Genomic DNA, 18,649 nt, shown 5'->3' with positions numbered 1-18,649 from the left:
TCTCCGAAAAAGAACAACCACCAGACCGGCGATGTTCAATCCCAAAGTCTCGTTTTCTCTGAGGGTAGAAAGTGAAATCTCTCTGGGAAAAGAGCGCAGAGGAAGTCAAGGACAGCTGAAAGACAAAGAGCTGGATTTGTTCTTCTCTCCTCCCCCACAACTATCTGCCTCTCTCTCCCTCCTGCGTTCCTTTCTTCCTTCCTTCCCCTCCACATCTGGTTCTGACTTCTCTCTCTGAATGGCCAGCTGATCCCGCCAAGCATGATTTATCACCAGTACAGTGAAAATACATAAACCAAAAGCTGTTAATGTAGTACGACTGTCATTTGCTACGGGTCACCTTTAAGGGACCACTGAGTTAGAAATGCACACACACATTCACACACTCACACACTTCCCAGGCAGAATCCTTTCACCCTATTCCTACTCTTATTAGGATCACTGCTCCCCCTGCTGTTCAACTCATCATATGTGTGTGTAATAGTGTGTGTGACGATGGCTTGTGTATGTTTTGTGTCCTGCAGATTAACCAAAACAAGTTGCCATCCAGAGCGGTGGAGTCCAGGGTGATTTCCAGAGGACCCGATTTCACACCTGCCTTTGCAGATTTTGGCCGGCAGATCACCGGAGGACGAGGCGCTGCAGTGAGTCACACGTGCAGACACAAAAAAAACACTCACAGATTTTCAAGCAGCCACAGGCAATCTTAAATTCAAACACATTTGAATGTATTAACATATCCTCATATTTAATAGAGAACTAGTTGAATGAGTGGGGGGTTATTTAAATGATATCACAAGTCTTTCAGATGTTAAATTCCTTAAAAAATGTAAAAAGACAAAAAAGATCCTCAAAGTCAGAGAATAATGTGTTACAATTTGAAGTATTTGTTCCAGTTGGTAATTAAGCAAACATCCATAAATGTTCATTAGCTGATTCCAGTGAGAACACTTCCAATATACCACTCTTAACACTGTTTTGCTTTTGTCAGAACGATTTGTTTAAATGGAATAAGTCTAATCAGTTGCAGAAAAGCATTTTAGTTGTCTGTTCTTCTGGACAAAGCAGGGTCTATTTAATTAGAGCCGAGGTCATATTTCAAAAATGTCGGTAAAGAATTATTGGCAATTGTTGTTAAAATGACCAGAGGCCTGTACTACGAAGCAGGATTTTCGCTGAGCGGGCTAACTTCAGGGAAAACTCTGGGTTTCCGGTCCTACGGCGCTGGTTCTCTTTTTAGTGGGCTAGATCTCCATGATAACTTATGCTGAGCGGCTAACCTGCTCCGGAGCAGGTTAGGTTGCAGGCTAAGAGATCAACTCATGCGGCTTTCACACCAGCGCTTTTCCCTTTCTAGCTCCTAGCTAGAGCTTTTCTGGTTCAGCTCCGGTTTCCCTTTTCAGCTTCCGCTCTGTTCACACCGCCCAGCTGCCGCGGCTGCGTCATGTCGTCACCGTTTACATCGCTGATTTTCTCCCCAACGGAGCTCACAACAACAACAACGGGGGGGGACTGCGTCGGGTCGATGATCGTGTTGCTTTTAATCATACGAAGCCAGATTAAATTAAATAACGACTTCTCCAACCTTATACATTTCTCCAGAGTGCCGTGGTTCATTGTTTATTAATGTGTTTCAGCGGCATTTACCGACCGCTGCAGTGCTGGCTGCTCTTCAACGGGAGTTTATTCTCCCGTTAGCTCCGGGTTAGCTCACACGGCTCTAAAGTATTGTCACACAAGCAGCTGATACATATCCCCAGTTCCCCTTAAGTGAATGTGTGTCAGTCTGAATTGACGCTGTTTGGCATCACAACGCTGTTATGAAAGTTTCTCTGGTATAACATGGGTGATGTTAGCATAGCAACCGAAGCTAAACTGACTACTTGCTAAGCCGTTTTCTACAGGCACATTTTACCGGCGTATTTTTCATTATGATTCTACTTGTGATAGTCGGACATGACAACCTGTACAGCCCATGTATTGATTCCATCCGATAGCTGCTATAATAAAAAACAAAACGTCTGCCTGCTCTCCACAATGATCAATAACAGCGAACGGATGGTCAAAGTAAGGTACAAATAAACAGAATCACACGAAGCCTGGTTAGTGTTGCCTGACTTTATAAAGTGTGTTTTTTTTTTATAAGTGTGTGGTTGCCTTCTAGTCACTTTGCTCAGCGCTACTGCTTGTAGGCAGGCATGACGAGACTCTTCAGTCGACCCATGTTCAGGGGAGGTGGGTTTAGTTTCCTGCACGCCTCGACGTTAGAGAGACGTAAGCGACGCCGCGTCATAGCTCCGAAGCTCTTGCCTCTAGACCGACAATTTTTTGGAGCTGGAAGTGAACCGCATTCCGGAGCTATGACACGGCGCCGCTGCGGTGTGAACAGGAAAAACCGGCGCTTTTCCATCTCTAGCTCCAAGCCGGAGCTGGAAAAGCGCCGGTGTGAAAGGGGCATCAGTGAAAGCACCGCCTGCTGACCAATCAGAGCTCCGTGTGCGGAGTTTAAAGCTATCAAGTCATATTACAGGATAGAGGAAATACAGAAAAACTGCCGTTGCAGGAAAGACGGCCGGCAAAAATCAACTGACTGTGTGAACGTGAAAATTAATAGAATATCCCCTCCCATCTTCAGAGCAATCTGACTATTATAACATTAGCATTAAGAAAGCTTACTTAAATATCTGCCACAACGTAAGTAACCGGATCAGAGTAACATTAAGTACAGTCCGCGGCACTGTGAGTGCAGACGTCGATGTGTCCCATTATCATTCATATCATATCACATCATAATGTATCATATATTTCCTTATCTGAGTCAGCTTCTTGAGCCGTATCTGGCCGTGCAACACTCACAGTGTCACATACTGTATGCAGAAGTATTATTTAAGCAACACATTAAAGGGGACCTATCATGCAAAATGCACTTTTGTACGTCTTTTAAACATGAATATGTGTCCCCGGTGTTCCAGGGAACTCACCAAGTGTCAGAAAACACAACCCTCTCTATTTTCCTCCATACCCAAATCTCTAAAAAAGGGGCTGCAACGGATCTGATAAAAACTGATCCAGATTTGAACACTGTCTTGACGTCAGGACAGTGGCGCTACGGCTATTGGGCCAACTCCACCAATCAGGAGGAGACAGCCACAGCCATTGCCGTTCGAAAGCGCTGGAGACGCTGTAGTACATATGCCAGGCCTGTAGATGGTGCTGTTCTCACAGAATCAGCCCTTGCAAAAACAGAGCAAAAAAATGTCAAATTGAGCGAAATGAGGCATGGCTAAAATGCATGATCTGTTTGGTATTTTGAAAAAAAAAAAAGTATAAATATGCCTTATATAGGTATGGTCCTACACTATATTATTCAAATATAGCATGATAAGTCCACTTTAAGTTGACGAAACACTCGAGTCAAATGTAATTAAAGTCAGATCCACTCGTGTCTTGGACGGGGCAGTGATATTAATGTACGCATTCAAACACTTTTTCTTTTACCAGCTGTATTCACCTTGCAGGTGCAGCTATGTGGCTTTTATCCTGGATAAAGTGTTTAAGTCATGGATGTTTAAAGTTTAACTTCTTCATATTTGACTAATATTAAAGTTCACTTTTCATTCAGGAAGTATGACGCGCTGCGCTGTCAGTACGGTTGTCCATGTTTGTGATTGGTCGAATGCTCCAAATACCACCCCTTTCATGTGAACGCGCACCTAACTAGATAGGACACGGCTGGCTTGAGCGATCCACTTGATAACCAGCGTCGTAGGACCGCTTAGCGAGAGCGCGTTTGTTTTGGATTAGGCCAACCGGCTAACTCAAACATATCCAGGTTATGTTGAACCGGCTTCGTAGTACAGGCCTCAGGACGGTCAGCTACTGCGTTATATGTTGTTGTTTTTCATTACAGACGGGTAAAGGAATAAATTGTGTAGTTTGAAACTAGTATCGCAAATGACATTGACGTGCTGTATTCTTTCATTGCATCCACAGCCTATGAACATTGGGGCCCGGCGGCCTCCACCCAGGAAGATCATCATGCACGTTCCTGTTAATGATGAAATTCAGCTGAAGAAATCAGAGAATGCATGGAAACCCATCATGAAGAGGCCGGAAGTCGTTGTAGATGATCCTGCGGTGCAAGACACACAGGTACGGCCAAATATACACAAACACACAGAAAAGATACACAAAAGAGGAGCTTTTCAAACATCCGCACCAGACTTTGACAAAAAAATCATAGAAAGCAATATTCTGGACTTCCGGTGAGCAAGGCGAGTGAGATGGCTGCTTAATTTTTAGCTCTCGATAGCGATTGGAAATCAACCCCCTTAACTCGCCAAATAATATACAAATCGATGTAATTTTATTGGAATGAGAGGGGGAAAGAGAACTAGAAGTCAAAAGAAAGGTGACAAACTAGAAAGACAGAATTCACCGGAGATGGAAGATGCTCAAAGCTCCGTTAGCTCCGTTAGCTCACAACAGGACTCGGCAGACACCATGCGCTCAGTGCTCCAGGAAATACGCGATTTCAGGGCTGAGCATAAAGTGGACTTAAACAAACTTAAAGAAGAAATCAAGGGGGACATGAAATCTGAACTCGAAGATATGAAGCAGGAAATTTACCAAAAACTTTCTGCTAACTCCGCGCTAACCCAGGCCCACGAAACTAGGCTGAAAGAAGCGGAGGAACGAATCGATGAGGCGGAGACAGTAAACATGGCTCTGTCAGATGCGTTGATTAAATCAATGAAAGAACAGAGAGCCATGCAGGGGAAACTGGTGGATTTGGAAGGTCGATCCAGGAGAAATAATATGCGCATTTATGGAGTACCCGAAGAGAAGGAAGGTAACTCCATGTCTGACTTTGTGGATCAACTTTTGAAAACTGAACTCGCTTTACCGGACACCAACCTACAGATACAACGCGCCCATAGAGCTGTGGCTCGCAAACCGGAAAGGAATGCACCGCCAAGGTCCATAGTGGTGAACTTTCTGGAGTTTAACACCAAAGAAAGGGTACTGAAAAGGCCTGGGAAAAAAAGATACTGATGGAAGGGCGACGTCTATCGTTCGATCACGACTATGCAACGGAGGTCGTCCTGAAGCGCAAGGCGTACGTGGGAATAAAGAGGGTCCTTAAAGAGAAAAATATACGTTTTCAGACACCTATTGACAGGATGCGTATTCACTGGGACTCGGGAACACGCACATACGACAGTGCGCAAGATGCAGCGCAGGAGCTGAGGAGGAGAGGTTTCTCCGTGGAGATACCAGACCGCAACGCTTCGGAGCTGTACCCGGAGATGGAGCGTCTCCACCAGACCAAGACATGGCAGCGCGTCGGAGAGAGTAGTGCAGGTGGGGACGAGACCGCGAGCAGAGTAAGGAAGAGGCTACAAGAGTATGAGCGGATCCCTCCCGGGACTAACTGATTCATATTATATATTCACTGTATATATTTGTCACGACTTCATTTGGATTATATAAATGCTATCAGATGCTGTTGGACTACTAGGATGCGTGAGACTGCGTGTTTCACCTCTAGTGAGGGGCCCTTCAGGAGGAGGCTCTCCCCTCTACCTGCCAACGGGGACTTAGGGTGGCGAGGAATCACCCTACCTTGGAAGTCTACGTTTTTCTTTTTACGTTCTACGTTCACTACATGTGGGCCAGATGTTCAGGTCTGTGTAGTTTTCAGTTGTCTGGAGTTTTGTGAATGCAAAGGATTGGGTAATTTAAATGCCGTACAATAATATAAAAGTGGTGTCACTTAATGTAAATGGGATGAATAATCCAGTTAAAAGGAGCAAGGTCCTGGCTAAATTGAAAAAAGAAAAGGCCCAAGTACTATTTTTACAAGAAACTCATCTGCCTCAACAGGAGCATGAAAAATTAAAACGCTTTGGTTTTAAAAATACGTTCTATAGTTCTTACAAACCTAGCCAGAAGAGGGGAGTGGCTATCCTTATTTCAAATGCAGTTAAATTTGAACTCCATAAAGAAGTTAGGGACAAAGAGGGACGATATATATTAGTGAAAGGAAAGCTTGAAAATGCAGTGGTGACATTGGTCAATGTATATGCCCCCCCAGAGAGTAACAAATCTATTTTTAAAAATCTGTTTGACGTCATTGCATTAGAGACTGAGGGTATTTTGATATGTGGAGGGGATTTTAATGTGGTCCTGAATCATACCATAGACACTACAAGTCACAAAAATAGCAAGAAGCACCTGACCAAGTTTGTTAATGCGTCAGTGCAGGAAATGGGACTAATTGATATTTGGAGGGAACTTCATCCCCTAGAACGGGATTATACACACTATTCAGTGCCCCATTCTGTGTACTCCAGAATTGACTACTTTTTAATAAATACGGGTGAAAGTCACAGGATCACAGAGAGTAAAATCGGGGTGGCAGATGTTTCGGATCATAATATGATTAGCTTGTCAATAAATCTGAACAGTAGACAAAAGAATACAGTGTGGAGGCTCAATGTGGGTGTTTTGAATGATAAGGCGACCGTGGAACAGTTAAGGGAAGAGATACAAATATATATAGAGGAGAATGATAATGGGGATGTGGACCCTGGGATACTGTGGGATGCTTTGAAGGCTGTTCTCCGTGGAAAGCTGATCGCCCTAACAGCATCACAAAAAAAGGCCCGGCTAGCCACATACAAATACAAAATAGAAAAATTGAGAGAAATGGAGACAAAACATAAGAGTACAGGGGATCAATCGGCATTACAACAAATTAAGGAAACAAGGGGGGAGATAAATGAGATCCTTAGAGGAGAAATAGAAAAAAAGGCAAGGTTTTTAAAGCAGTCTTATTATGAATCAGGCTCAAAAGCAGCTAGACTCCTGGCTAGACGCCTGCGCAAACAGCAAGCCTCTAATACAATTCATAGAACAAGGGACCCCCCAAACTAACCAACTACTATATGAGCCAGATGAGATAGAAAGAATATTTGAAGAATACTATAAGACACTCTACTCTAATCCACCATTAGCTGATGAAAGCACAATAAGAAACTTTCTTAACTCTCTTGATCTGCCATCTATAGGTGAGATACAGAATGACACCATTACGTCGCAATTTACAGTTGAAGAGTTGGAAGCTGCAATCAGTAGGCTAAAGACCAGTAAATCACCGGGCAGCGATGGGTTCCCACCAGAGTTCTATAAAACTTTCACGAAGGAGCTAACACCTCTGCTTCTGTCTTGTTTTAATTGGACTCTTAAAGAAGGCAGGGCTCCCCCATCTTGGAGGGAAGCAATTATTTCCATTTTGCCTAAGGAAGGCAAAGACAAAGACCACTGTAAAAATTATAGGCCAATTTCTCTTTTAAATGTGGACTACAAGCTGTTTACCTCAATTATCTGTAAAAGATTTGAGACTTTTATGCAAGATCTTATTCATGAAGATCAAACTGGTTTCATTAGAGGACGCCAAACACAAGACAATATCAGAAGGACTCTCCATATCGTAGACAATGCGCATAAAAAGGGCACGAGTATGGTTCTGGTTAGTCTGGACGCAGAAAAAGCGTTTGACAGTGTCAGTTGGTCTTTTTTATATGAAGTACTAAGGAGGTTTGGTTTAAATGAAAATGCAATTCGGTGTATTAAGACTATTTATCACGAACCTACGGCTAGGATCAAAGTAAATGGGAGTTTGTCCAATAGGATTCAGCTGGAGAGAGGCTCTAGACAGGGTTGCTGTCTCTCTCCTACTCTCTTTGCTTTATTTGTTGAACCATTGGCGCAAGCAATAAGGCAGAGTGAAGACCTGCAGGGTGTCAATATAGGGGGGGAAGATCATATCATTGGGCTTTTTGCGGATGATGTTATAGTTTTCCTTGAGCAACCAGATGTATGTTTCCCAAACCTGATGAACCTACTCGACACATATGGTTACTATTCAGGGTATAAAGTGAACGTAACAAAAACTCAAATTCTCTCATTCAATTATTCCCCATCCCAACAAATTAGACATGCATATAACCTAAAATGGAATTCCAAAACAATGACTTATCTTGGTGTAACTATAACCAAAACATTTTCCAACCTGTTTGAAGCCAATTATAACAAAATTGATGACAATATCCGAAAGGATGTAGAAAGGTGGTCCACCCTCCCTTTAGACTTCAGTGCCAGAATACAAACGGTTAAAATGAATATCCTACCTAGGCTGCTGTATTTTTTTCAGTCTCTTCCAATTGATGTTCCCCAAAAAAAATTCATAACCTGGGACAGGATGATTTCTAGATTTGTTTGGAATAGTAAAAAACCAAGAATACGATTTACGACACTTCAGTTGCCTAAAAGTAAGGGGGGAATGGCTTTACCAAATCTTAGGGAATACTTCTATGCAGCCCAACTCAGACCTTTGGCCTACTGGTGTAGACCAGATTATGAGTCTGGATGGAAAGCCATGGAAAGGGAGGTACAGGGTCACCACATTCAGGCCTTGGTAGGAGATAGGAATTTGGTGAAGGCTCTGAGAGGTGAAATTAATACGATAGTTGCGTTTACACTAGAGGTCTGGAATGTTGTAGTAGCAAAATACAAATTAAAGAGAGGGATACGCACGCTGAGGTGGTTTGCATACGATTCCAATTTTAAACCAGGTGTGTACGATCCAGCATTCAAAGAATGGGTGCAAAAGGGCATAACAGCAATGTGTACGGTTTCAGAAAAGGGTGAATTGATGGGTTTTCAGGAATTACAGGCAAAATATGGTATTACAGACAGGGATTATTTTAGATACATGCAGCTAAGACACTATTTTGTAAAAGAGATAAAGCTGAATGCAGATGAATCTGTAGATACTGTAACTGGGGTGATTGTGGATGCGTATCAGCAGAAGGGGTCCCGGATAATTTCTGCTTTCTACCAGGCTTTGGGGGGAAACAGGGGGGAATCGACTATCTACATAAAAGCAAAATGGGAAGTAGAGTTACAAATTAAAATTTCAGAGGAAGAATGGTTTCAAATGTTCGAGACGCAATTTACATCCACAAACTCATTAGTATGGAGGGAATTCTGCTGGAAGAACCTGACTCGCTTTTTCATAACACCCAAAATAAAGAGCAGGCAACTTGGTGTACAGCAACAGTGTTGGAGGTTGTGTGGCAACATGGAGGCTAACCACTCACACATTTTCTGGAACTGTACAAAGATAAGGTCATATTGGGAGAAGGTTAATGCAGTTGTCAAAATTATTTTGGGTTATGGAATCCCAAATACCTGCCCGGTGATGTATCTTGGGAACATTAAGGATGTTGTGATGGGAGGCGATCTATATTTGATTAAGGTTTTACTTGCAGCGAGTAAGAAAGCTATAACTAGGAATTGGCTTAATGTGAACGCTCCGACTCAGGAGCAGTGGCTGGAAATTGTTCAAGATATTTTCGTCATGGAAAAGCTGACATATGTTTTGAGAATCCAAGAGAATGCATTCAATAGGAAATGGGAAAAGTGGAATATTTACATGGTTGACACCAATGAGTAAGTGAATGACTAATTCAATCCTGTACGGTATGTGTGAATATTGAAGGTCTTCAGACAACTAGTATTTATTGTGCTTTATTTTACAACTGATTTGTGTGTATTATGTTTTCTTGTTCTGTTATTATTGTTGTGAAAACTCAATAAAAGCATAAGTGTAAAAAAAAAAAAAGAAAGCAATATTCTATTGGTGAGGAAACTACTTCATGGGGCCTATTGTGCTTTTGGGGGTTTTCCATTTCCTGTAGTTATATCAGTTTTTTTGCATGTAACTGGTCTGCAAGGGCTAAAATCCCAAAGTTCTCTCCCACACACTCCCCCTCTGCCTGAAACGCACTGCTTTGTTTACTTTTGTAACACAGTGACATCATTATGTTACACTTGCGCTTCTATTGGCTAGTGCTCCAACACATTGTACGCTAGGACATCTCTAAGCGTTTGACCAATCTCAACAGAGCCAGCCAGCTATCCAACCAATCAGAGCAGACTGGGCTCTGGTTTTAGACGGAGGGTGAAAAGAGGTGCTGCAGCACAGGCAGTATGAGGAAAACAAAGAGCTTTTTGTGCATTAAAGCATGGAGACATGTCACAGGAGAGACACTACATACAAATATGAACCAGAAAACTAACATTATAGATGCCGAGGTGAATCGTAAAAAATAATGATTGATGTCGTTATTATGACGGATTCCCCTCAGGAGCTCTTCAAGAAGGTTCGCAGCATCCTGAACAAGCTGACGCCACAGAAGTTCAACCAGCTGATGCAGCAGGTGACGGACCTGACCATCGACACGGAGGAGAGGCTCAAAGGAGTCATCGACCTGGTGTTTGAGAAGGCCATCGACGAGCCCAGCTTCTCCGCGGCCTACGGAAACATGTGCCGCTGCCTCGCCACGGTAAGCAGCTCATTGTGTCAGTGTTAGGGTGGAGAAGCAGACAGGAAGTGAAACATTAAGCTTACCTCAACTAGGGTGCATTCACAGGGGCATTTAAGTACAACTATAAGCAAACTTTCTTAATCTTACAGACTGTGCAGTTTATTCTGTGTGTGCATCCCAAATGCAATCCAATTTGCATCTCAATGTTCAGTCAACAAGTCTCTAAATGTTTCGGCTGCAAACAGATCGATGGGTTTAGATTTATATCTGCCCCATGCAACATAATGCTGTGCAATACAACACAGTTCAATACAATGTGATGACATAGTGGGAACATTATCGTTTTTTGATGAGCTGCAAAATGAGAGTGTAAGATGTGTTACCCTCAACTATCTTGAGTAGAGGGAGTTGAAAGAAGGATTGTTTTGTTGTTAAATCTGTTTTGGTAGTCAAATATAAAGTCAAGGATTAATAACTCAAAGGTCCCCTGTTATACTCTTTTTCAAAAATATATTATAGGTCTCAGATATATACTAAACATGTCTCTGAAGTGTTTGGCTCCAAATACCAGCAACAGATCATGCATTGTAGCATCCCATAATCCCCTCTGTTTCAGCCCTGTTTCAAAAGTGCTGATTCTTTTACTTTAGATGAAAATAAGCAGCCACTCCTCACGACCCTCTATGGATGCATTTGTTTTGTTTTTTAAAAACACAATGGTGTTCTAGGAGGGGATTCAGGTGATAAGGTGGGCGGGTGTTACCATGGTTGGTTATTGGTTAATGGTTGCATAACCCAAAAAAAACATTGTGACATCACAAAGTGGCCCCAATTCTGATGAAGTCATTTTCAGGCAGGTTTTTATATCGGTGGATCAGGACAGAAGAGAGGGAATATGTTTTCCTGAAACTTTCAGAATCTCTTAAAACAGAGGGGACACATATTTATGTATAAAAGACATTAAAAGTGGATTTTGCACAATAGGTGACCTTAATAATAAGTATTTTAAATGCTATTCACCTAAAATGCATTTTTCTAATGAGGTAACTTAAATACAATAAAAAAAGAGCTACCCATGGTTACCCTAACTATACATTTAGCCTGCATTCATACACTATTTAGGGCTTTAAAGTATACATTAAAGTCACTTTTCAACGTAAAGTGACTAAACCTTTAACCATGTTTAACTTGTGTTTCTACTTGTGTTCCTGTGCAGCTCAAGGTGCCCATGACAGACAAACCTAACACCACAGTGAACTTTCGCAAGCTGCTGCTAAACCGCTGCCAGAAGGAGTTTGAGAAAGACAAGGTGGACGACGTGGTGTTCGAGAGGAAGCAGAAAGAGCTGGACTCTGCTGCATCGGTATGTACCCCATGAATAACTTGAGTGTGAAATCCGATTTCATGCACGGGGGAGGGAATGAAACTGTGGCAAAGACATTTAGTGAATAACCTGCAGGGTAAGCATTTGTTTAATGTTCCCCTGTTCCCCTCAGACGACAGAGCGCGAGCGGCTGCAGGTGGAGCTGAGGGAAGCCAAGGACAAGGCCCGGCGGCGCTCCATCGGCAACATCCGCTTCATCGGCGAGCTCTTTAAGCTCAAGATGTTGACGGAGGCCATCATGCACGACTGTGTTGTCAAGCTGCTGAAGAACCACGACGAGGAGTCTTTGGAGTGTCTCTGCAGGCTGCTCACCACCATCGGCAAGGACCTGGACTTTGAGAAGGCCAAGGTGAGGAGGAGAAGATAGTTGATTTATTGTATTAGCCAGAAATTATCAACAATTCAATTCAATGAGAACTTCATCACGTTAAAGGGAAAATGTGCCTTTTTTCTTTTTTGTTGAATCAGTTTTGATCAGTTCATAGCAATACATTCCTCAGTGCGTGCAATATTGACCATGAAAGCTGAATTTGCAGCTGCTAAATCTTTTTGTTTTGTTAAACACAATGCTAGTTTGCAATACAAGTAAGTTGTTGCCAAAAGCGAAAATGTTGTCCTAAAATATGACCTCAGAGGATGTGATGGATAAGGATAGATATTACAGTAGTTTGGCTGACTTGGACATTCAGCTGTGTTCATTCTAGCCAGAGGATCAGCTGAAGAGAGGCTGCATTAGCATTAGCTGTGCCTCTGTATACTGCTGGTGGGAACCGTCTTCGCAACAGAAGCTTGTGCCCAATGCATCATGGTACATATCGGCACTGCTTCACACGCAGGATAACTCAGCTTTCTTGGTCAATATCTCACAAACTAAGAAATCCATTGCTTCAATTTACTCCATTTACAGTCAACACTGAACGGACAACCTCATGAAAAGTGTGGACATTTCCTTTTTATCTGGTCATTTTCTAAACAATGACTGTTTTAATGTTAGGCCATCAAAGTGAATTGTGGGTGTACATTATGGCTGTGTCAGTTCTAGTTCCAGTGTAGCCTCTGCTCTGAGTTCAGGCTGACCAATCTGTCAGGTCAGTGAAATCATGTGGAAATCCCTGAAACAGCAAATGAAATAGAGAAAATAACTCCATGTCTCAAAGTAGCCTCTTATCTCTCTTTCTTCAGCCTCGCATGGATCAGTATTTTAACCAGATGGAAAAAATCGTCAAGGAGAGGAAGACGTCATCTCGGATACGGTTTATGTTACAGGACATTGTAGACCAGAGATTGGTGAGTGTGTGAGCTTTGTGATGTTTGTTTATGTTCAGGTCAGCTCTGGTTCACCATGAGGTTTGTTACATTGATCTCTCTGACCTCCTGAAACCTGATACGGAGTATTCTGCTCATATTCTGCTATAGTCTACTACTGCTCTTGTTATTGAATTTCAACACCTTTTCAGAAAGATTGATGGGGAAGAAGAACTGTTTAGTCAAATACACTGTAGAACCTCTTACAGACCTATTATGCTTTTTGGGTATTTCCCTTTCCTGTAGTGTGTTATATATAGATTTCAGTGCATGTTAATGGTTTGCAAACGCTACAATCCCAAAGTTCCCGCCAGAGGGAGTTTCTCTCCCACACAAATGTCTTCTGTGGACATTGTATTTAATATGTTCTTGTAAATGATCTTGGAAGCAGTCTGTTTAATGTATAATGTCAATTTAAAAATACAAAGCTACAAGAATGATAGCTACAGCTGGAGATGGTATGTGCCTTACATCTGATGCACTGTTCCTCCTTATGTAACAAAATGTACTTCATTTGTCCTGATCAGTTCAACTAAAAACATGGGTATTTCCTGGGCACCCAACATAAGACGAAATGAGAACGAAGAAAAACAGATCAAGAGGACCTGTTTAGTGTCGTGTGAACGCATTTACATTAGAGGAACACCTGCATTGTAATTCTCTGACATTAACTTAACAAACACAATCTGTTTGAATCAATGCCACTGTATCCTTCAAGCCCTGCTGTGCTGCAGTCTGAACATCCGCATTCTGCATTGAAACGCATATTAATAATAACCAATGAAGGCTTGACATCTTTCAGTCACTTCAGATCATTGGCTCATTCATCAGTCTTAGAATTCAGATTATTCCTCTGCACTTGACAACTTCATATTTCTGCGCTGATATATCTTCTATGATAATACCCTACATCCCCCGATGTTTAAGGAATGATCTGGACTCATTTGAAATGGTTCTGATCAGGAAAAGGACATGTTGGAAAATCTGACACTCCTGTTGATTATTGTTCTTATTCTTCAGCACAACTGGGTGTCCAGGAGAGCCGACCAGGGCCCCAAAACCATCGAGCAGATCCACAAAGAGGCAAAGATTGAAGAGCAGGAGGAGCAGAGGAGAGTGCAGCAGCAGCTTCTCTCCAAGGACAGCAAGAGACGGACAGGTCAGCCCGCCCTAAATCCTCTTTAAGGCTTACAGTGCTATCGGCACGGCTACAGCGAGTCAGGAAGCCTCCTTCCTGTCCATGCAGCCTGCAGAGATGCTATTGTGCCCAACAGCAGACAGGAAGCCCCCCCCCCCCCCCACTCCCTCCCATCTGTTAGCAGGCCTTTTAATATTTCATCATGTTTAGCACGAAGGGGTCAAAAACGTCTCACTGTCAGCTGTCACTGGACTTTCAATGAATTCAAACGCTATTAGATTATCACTGATTATTATTTAATAAAAAAATATATTATATATACTTCTGATATACTGAATTATCTTTAAATCTTAATACAATTTAATCATGGAACATAATATTAGAACATGGGATGTGCTTAATTTGTGATTGAAAATAAATAAAAGGACGTTTTCTCGTAAATATACATTTTCTTCCGCCAAATGTACCAAAATGAATTTGCAGAGGCACCATGAAGAAGGTTATCATGTCCATTACAACATCATACATAATATCATACCAGTCTTCTATAGGTGGGGAGACTGGCTTAAGCCATTTCTTGTAGTTGCTTTTCTAAACAGCTCATTCTTTTAAATAAAAAAGGAATCCAAATTCCTTTTAAGAGTGTTTTACATGTCCTTGTGTCTTTCTTTCCTCGTAGATCCAAGAGATCAGAGAGATCAGAGAGATCAGAGAGAGCAGCGGGATCCGCGCGTGCCGAGAGAAGAGACCTGGAACACTGTGCCCGTGACGAAGAACAGCAGGACCATCGACCCCACCAAGATCCCAAAGATCTCCAAGGTGAGACCAGCTGCTTCTTCTCACAAATGATTCAAAGAGTAGGACAAACACACCTCTCAGTTATATCAGAGGAAGCCCAATTATAAACTCATCAAATCCATCAACACTTGAACAAAAAAAGTCTTGATGTGCCATTTTTCATAACACTGAGTCTTGGTTGAATGCTGTCAGGTCTGCCTTGTAATTTAATTAAATCTGTGCGCTTCTTCTTCGTGTCGTGACAAGTTTGTCTCACATTCATCCAGTGTTTTTCCACTCCTGCACCAGTGGTGGTTGTTGTTCTTTCAGTAGAAAAGTGTCTGTACACAGCAGATAAGTGTTTATACAGCACCGAGAGGAATCCTGTGGCTCATCATGTGTACTCAAACACTGTCCCTCATCTGATCTACATCATTGTGGTGTATGTTCAGTTATGCACTCTCCCTCTGCTGGAATCATGATGAACTGCTTTGTAAACAAGACCTCCCCCTGCAGGAGGAATTTCACCATGCTGTCAGTGTTAGTCAGACTCAGGGAAACACTCATTTCTCTTTTATGACAAGTCATGTTATATGCTGCATACTACTGACTGTATTTTATGTGTTCTTGAGTAATATCTTCAATCAGAGTACAAAGTTTAGGAAGATTGTTAGGATAAGGTATCACATGCAATCATTATTTACACACATATGTGTATTATTTATGTCTATTCAGACATAATCATCTAGACAAATAAACATCTAGACAATCTTGTAGGTTTAAGTCGCATATCGTGTCTGAAATGATTTCCTCATTCGCTCATTCACTGAAATGATTTCCTCATTCGCCTTTGCTGTCAGTTTTCCACATTTGCTTGCAGCTCGTTCTTAAACTATTCTCTTCCTGCAGCCTCAAATGGATGAAAAGATCCAGCTCGGCCCCCGGGCTCAAGTCACGTGGGTAAAGGGCAGCAGTGGAGGAGCCAAGGCCAGTGACTCAGGTAAGATTATCTGAAGCAAGACCACAGTGGCTCCAAGCATTGCAGTAGCAGGAATTGGCAATCTTTACAGGCCAGAAAAGACAGTGAATATGACATTACATGACATTGCATTTAGCTGATGCTTTTATCCATAGCGACTTACAATAAGTGCATTCAACCAAGAAGATACAAACTAGAAGAAAACAGAATCATATAAGTACATCAGGTTTCATAGAGCCAAAACATTTCAAGTGCTACTCAACTGGCTTTAGATAAGCCAGTCCTTTGTTAGTATATAAGTGCTTTGTTAGCAATTCTATTGCTCGAAGTGGAGTCGAAAGAGATGAGTTTTCAGTCTTTGCCGGTGTGTAAGCTTTCTGCGGTCCTGATGTCAATGGGGAGCTGATTCCACCATTTAGGAGCCAGGATAGCAAACCGACGTGTTTTTGCTGATGGGAACTTGGGTCCCCCTCGCAGTGAGGGTGCAGCGAGCCATTTGGCTGATGCAGAGCGGAGTGCACGTGCTGAGGTGTATGGTTTAACCATGTCCTGGATGTAGGAAGGGCCAGATCCATTCACAGCATGATATATATATAAATAGTTTATAACAGAGTTATAATAAAATAAACATTTTGTATTGTGAGTCATCCAATCTAAATATTCTTCATCACTCGATGAGGTCGATTGTTGACTGGTTCAACAAGCATCCAAATTTGAGTTGAAATCATTGTAAACTTCTTTAAAATAATGCTAAATGGGTCATTAAACCTCTGTTTTTCCAACTTTAGATTAAAATGGAAAGAGGTTGCATGTTTGTGTTATTATAGATTATAGATGGCCTAAATGTGAGGTTAAGATGTCAGCATGTCCTAACAAAATGTGACGTGTTGTCCAATCATATCTGGAATGACATTTCATGGTTTTACATAAGTAAACAGAAAACAGAGAGGTTGATATTGTCAAGTATGATCATATTATAAATTGAAATGAAATGCATTGTACGAGGTTTGTATAGTATTACAAAATATCAAAAGTCGGGAGGGAGGGAGATTTTCTTCCTCTCTAGACATATTAATCGAGAATATTTATTGTATATAAAGTGTTTTAAGTGACACATTCTCTCTAATAATACCGGCTCATTTTGCTTTATTTTTTTACCTTTATAACAGAACTATCACGGACGGCCGGCCTCAACCGTTACTCTGCGCTGCAGTCTACTCCTTCCCCTCAACCCTCCACCACTCCTCCACAGAACACAGACGCTGACCCCAGGAGAACTCTGGGAAGGTAAAGATCAACATCAATCAATTGTCTCTGACCTCTTGAGATTGGCCTCTCAGTGTGTTTCTGATCGTTCCCCCGGATACAGAAAACTGTTTCCTTTATTCCCCTCCAGCAGTCGTAGCAGTGTGGGGAGAGACCGCGGTGAGAAGCCCCTGATCTCCACCCCTCCATCGTCACGGCCCGGACCCTTCACCAGGGGAGGCAGTTCCAAGGAGCTGCTGGAGAGTCCGACCCCCGAGGAGCCGCGCAGAGAGCCGGAGCGAGAGGGAGCCGAGCCCCGGAGACCGAGCGTCACCGAGGACAAGACGGAGCCGGAGCGCAGAGTCAGAGAGCCGGGTGAGGGGCAGAGCTGCAGCACACCGGACACGCATGGAAATCATATTTAAATATAAACTTCAGAGGCAACACACTGATGTTTGAGCTCTATGATTTTAAGCCATGAACAGGTTTTATTTTATATCCAAAAATCTTGGATGTAATGAATGTATTACCAACTGCAGGTTGAAAACAAAAGAAGTTTACAAAGATATCAATTAGTTTATATTTTCAACAGACTCTGCTAATAATCTGTGATGATTATACTTATACTAATCTAAATAGACGAATAAATGTGATTCATACAGAGAAGATCAGACCTGGATCTTCATGTTGCTCTCCCCTCTGATGCCCCTTTCACACCAACGCGGTTCCCGTTCTAGCTCCGTGCTAGCGCTCTTCTGGTTCGGAACCGGTTTTTCTTTTCAGCCCCCGTTTTGTTCACACTGCCCAGAGCCCGACTCGTGCTGCCGCGGCTGCGTCATGACGTCACCGTTTACGTCGGGTCGATGATCGTGTTGCTATTAATCATACGAAGCCAGATTCAATTCAATAACTACTTCTCAACCCTTATACTTTTCTCCAGAGAGCCGTGGTTCATTGTTTATTAATGTGTTTCAGCGGCATTTACCGACCGCTGCAGTGCTGCCCGCTGTTTGGCATCACAACGCTGTTATGAAAGTTTCTCTGGTATAAAATGGGTGATGTTAGCATAGCAACCGAAGCTAAACTGACTATCTTGACTACTTGTTGCTATCCTATTGTGGCCTAAGCCGTTTTCTACAGGCCCATTTTACCGGCGTATTTTTCATTATGATTCTACTTGTGATAGTCGGACATGACAACCTGTGCAGCCCATGTATTGATTCCATCCGATAGCTGCTATAATAACAAACAAAACGTCTGCCTGCTCTCCACAATGATCAATAACAGCGAACGGATGGTCAAAGTAAGGTACAAATAAACAGAATCACACGAAGCCTGGTTAGTGTTGCCTGACTTTATAAAGCGTGTTTTTTTTTTTACAAGTGTGTGGTTGCGTTCTAGTCACTTTGCTCAGCGCTACTGCT

General features: G+C 42.3%; 1 protein-coding gene across 14 annotated transcripts in view; it reads left to right on the top strand.

The window, feature by feature from the left end:
* eif4g3a (eukaryotic translation initiation factor 4 gamma, 3a) overlaps positions 1–18,649 on the top strand; it is a 62,559-nt gene that overhangs the window by 36,130 nt on the left and 7,780 nt on the right. For 9 of the 14 annotated variants that reach the window (XM_034139154.1, XM_034139157.1, XM_034139153.1 and 6 more), the window contains 11 exons: positions 525–644; positions 3,994–4,152; positions 10,218–10,415; positions 11,614–11,760; positions 11,894–12,130; positions 12,964–13,068; positions 14,107–14,245; positions 14,904–15,043; positions 15,911–16,001; positions 17,150–17,267; positions 17,377–17,600. In XM_034139154.1, coding sequence (XP_033995045.1) covers positions 525–644; positions 3,994–4,152; positions 10,218–10,415; positions 11,614–11,760; positions 11,894–12,130; positions 12,964–13,068; positions 14,107–14,245; positions 14,904–15,043; positions 15,911–16,001; positions 17,150–17,267; positions 17,377–17,600 — 1,678 coding nt within the window. The remainder of the gene's footprint in view (positions 1–524; positions 645–3,993; positions 4,153–10,217; positions 10,416–11,613; positions 11,761–11,893; positions 12,131–12,963; positions 13,069–14,106; positions 14,246–14,903; positions 15,044–15,910; positions 16,002–17,149; positions 17,268–17,376; positions 17,601–18,649) is intronic. The other 5 variants (XM_034139156.1, XM_034139155.1, XM_034139158.1 and 2 more) reach the window with 2 other exon arrangements.

The sequence above is a fragment of the Trematomus bernacchii genome, unplaced genomic scaffold (genome assembly GCF_902827165.1).
Source record: "Trematomus bernacchii unplaced genomic scaffold, fTreBer1.1, whole genome shotgun sequence".
In the NCBI taxonomy this organism is placed as follows: Eukaryota; Metazoa; Chordata; class Actinopteri; order Perciformes; family Nototheniidae; genus Trematomus; species Trematomus bernacchii.
This window is presented reverse-complemented; position numbering and strand designations above follow the sequence as displayed.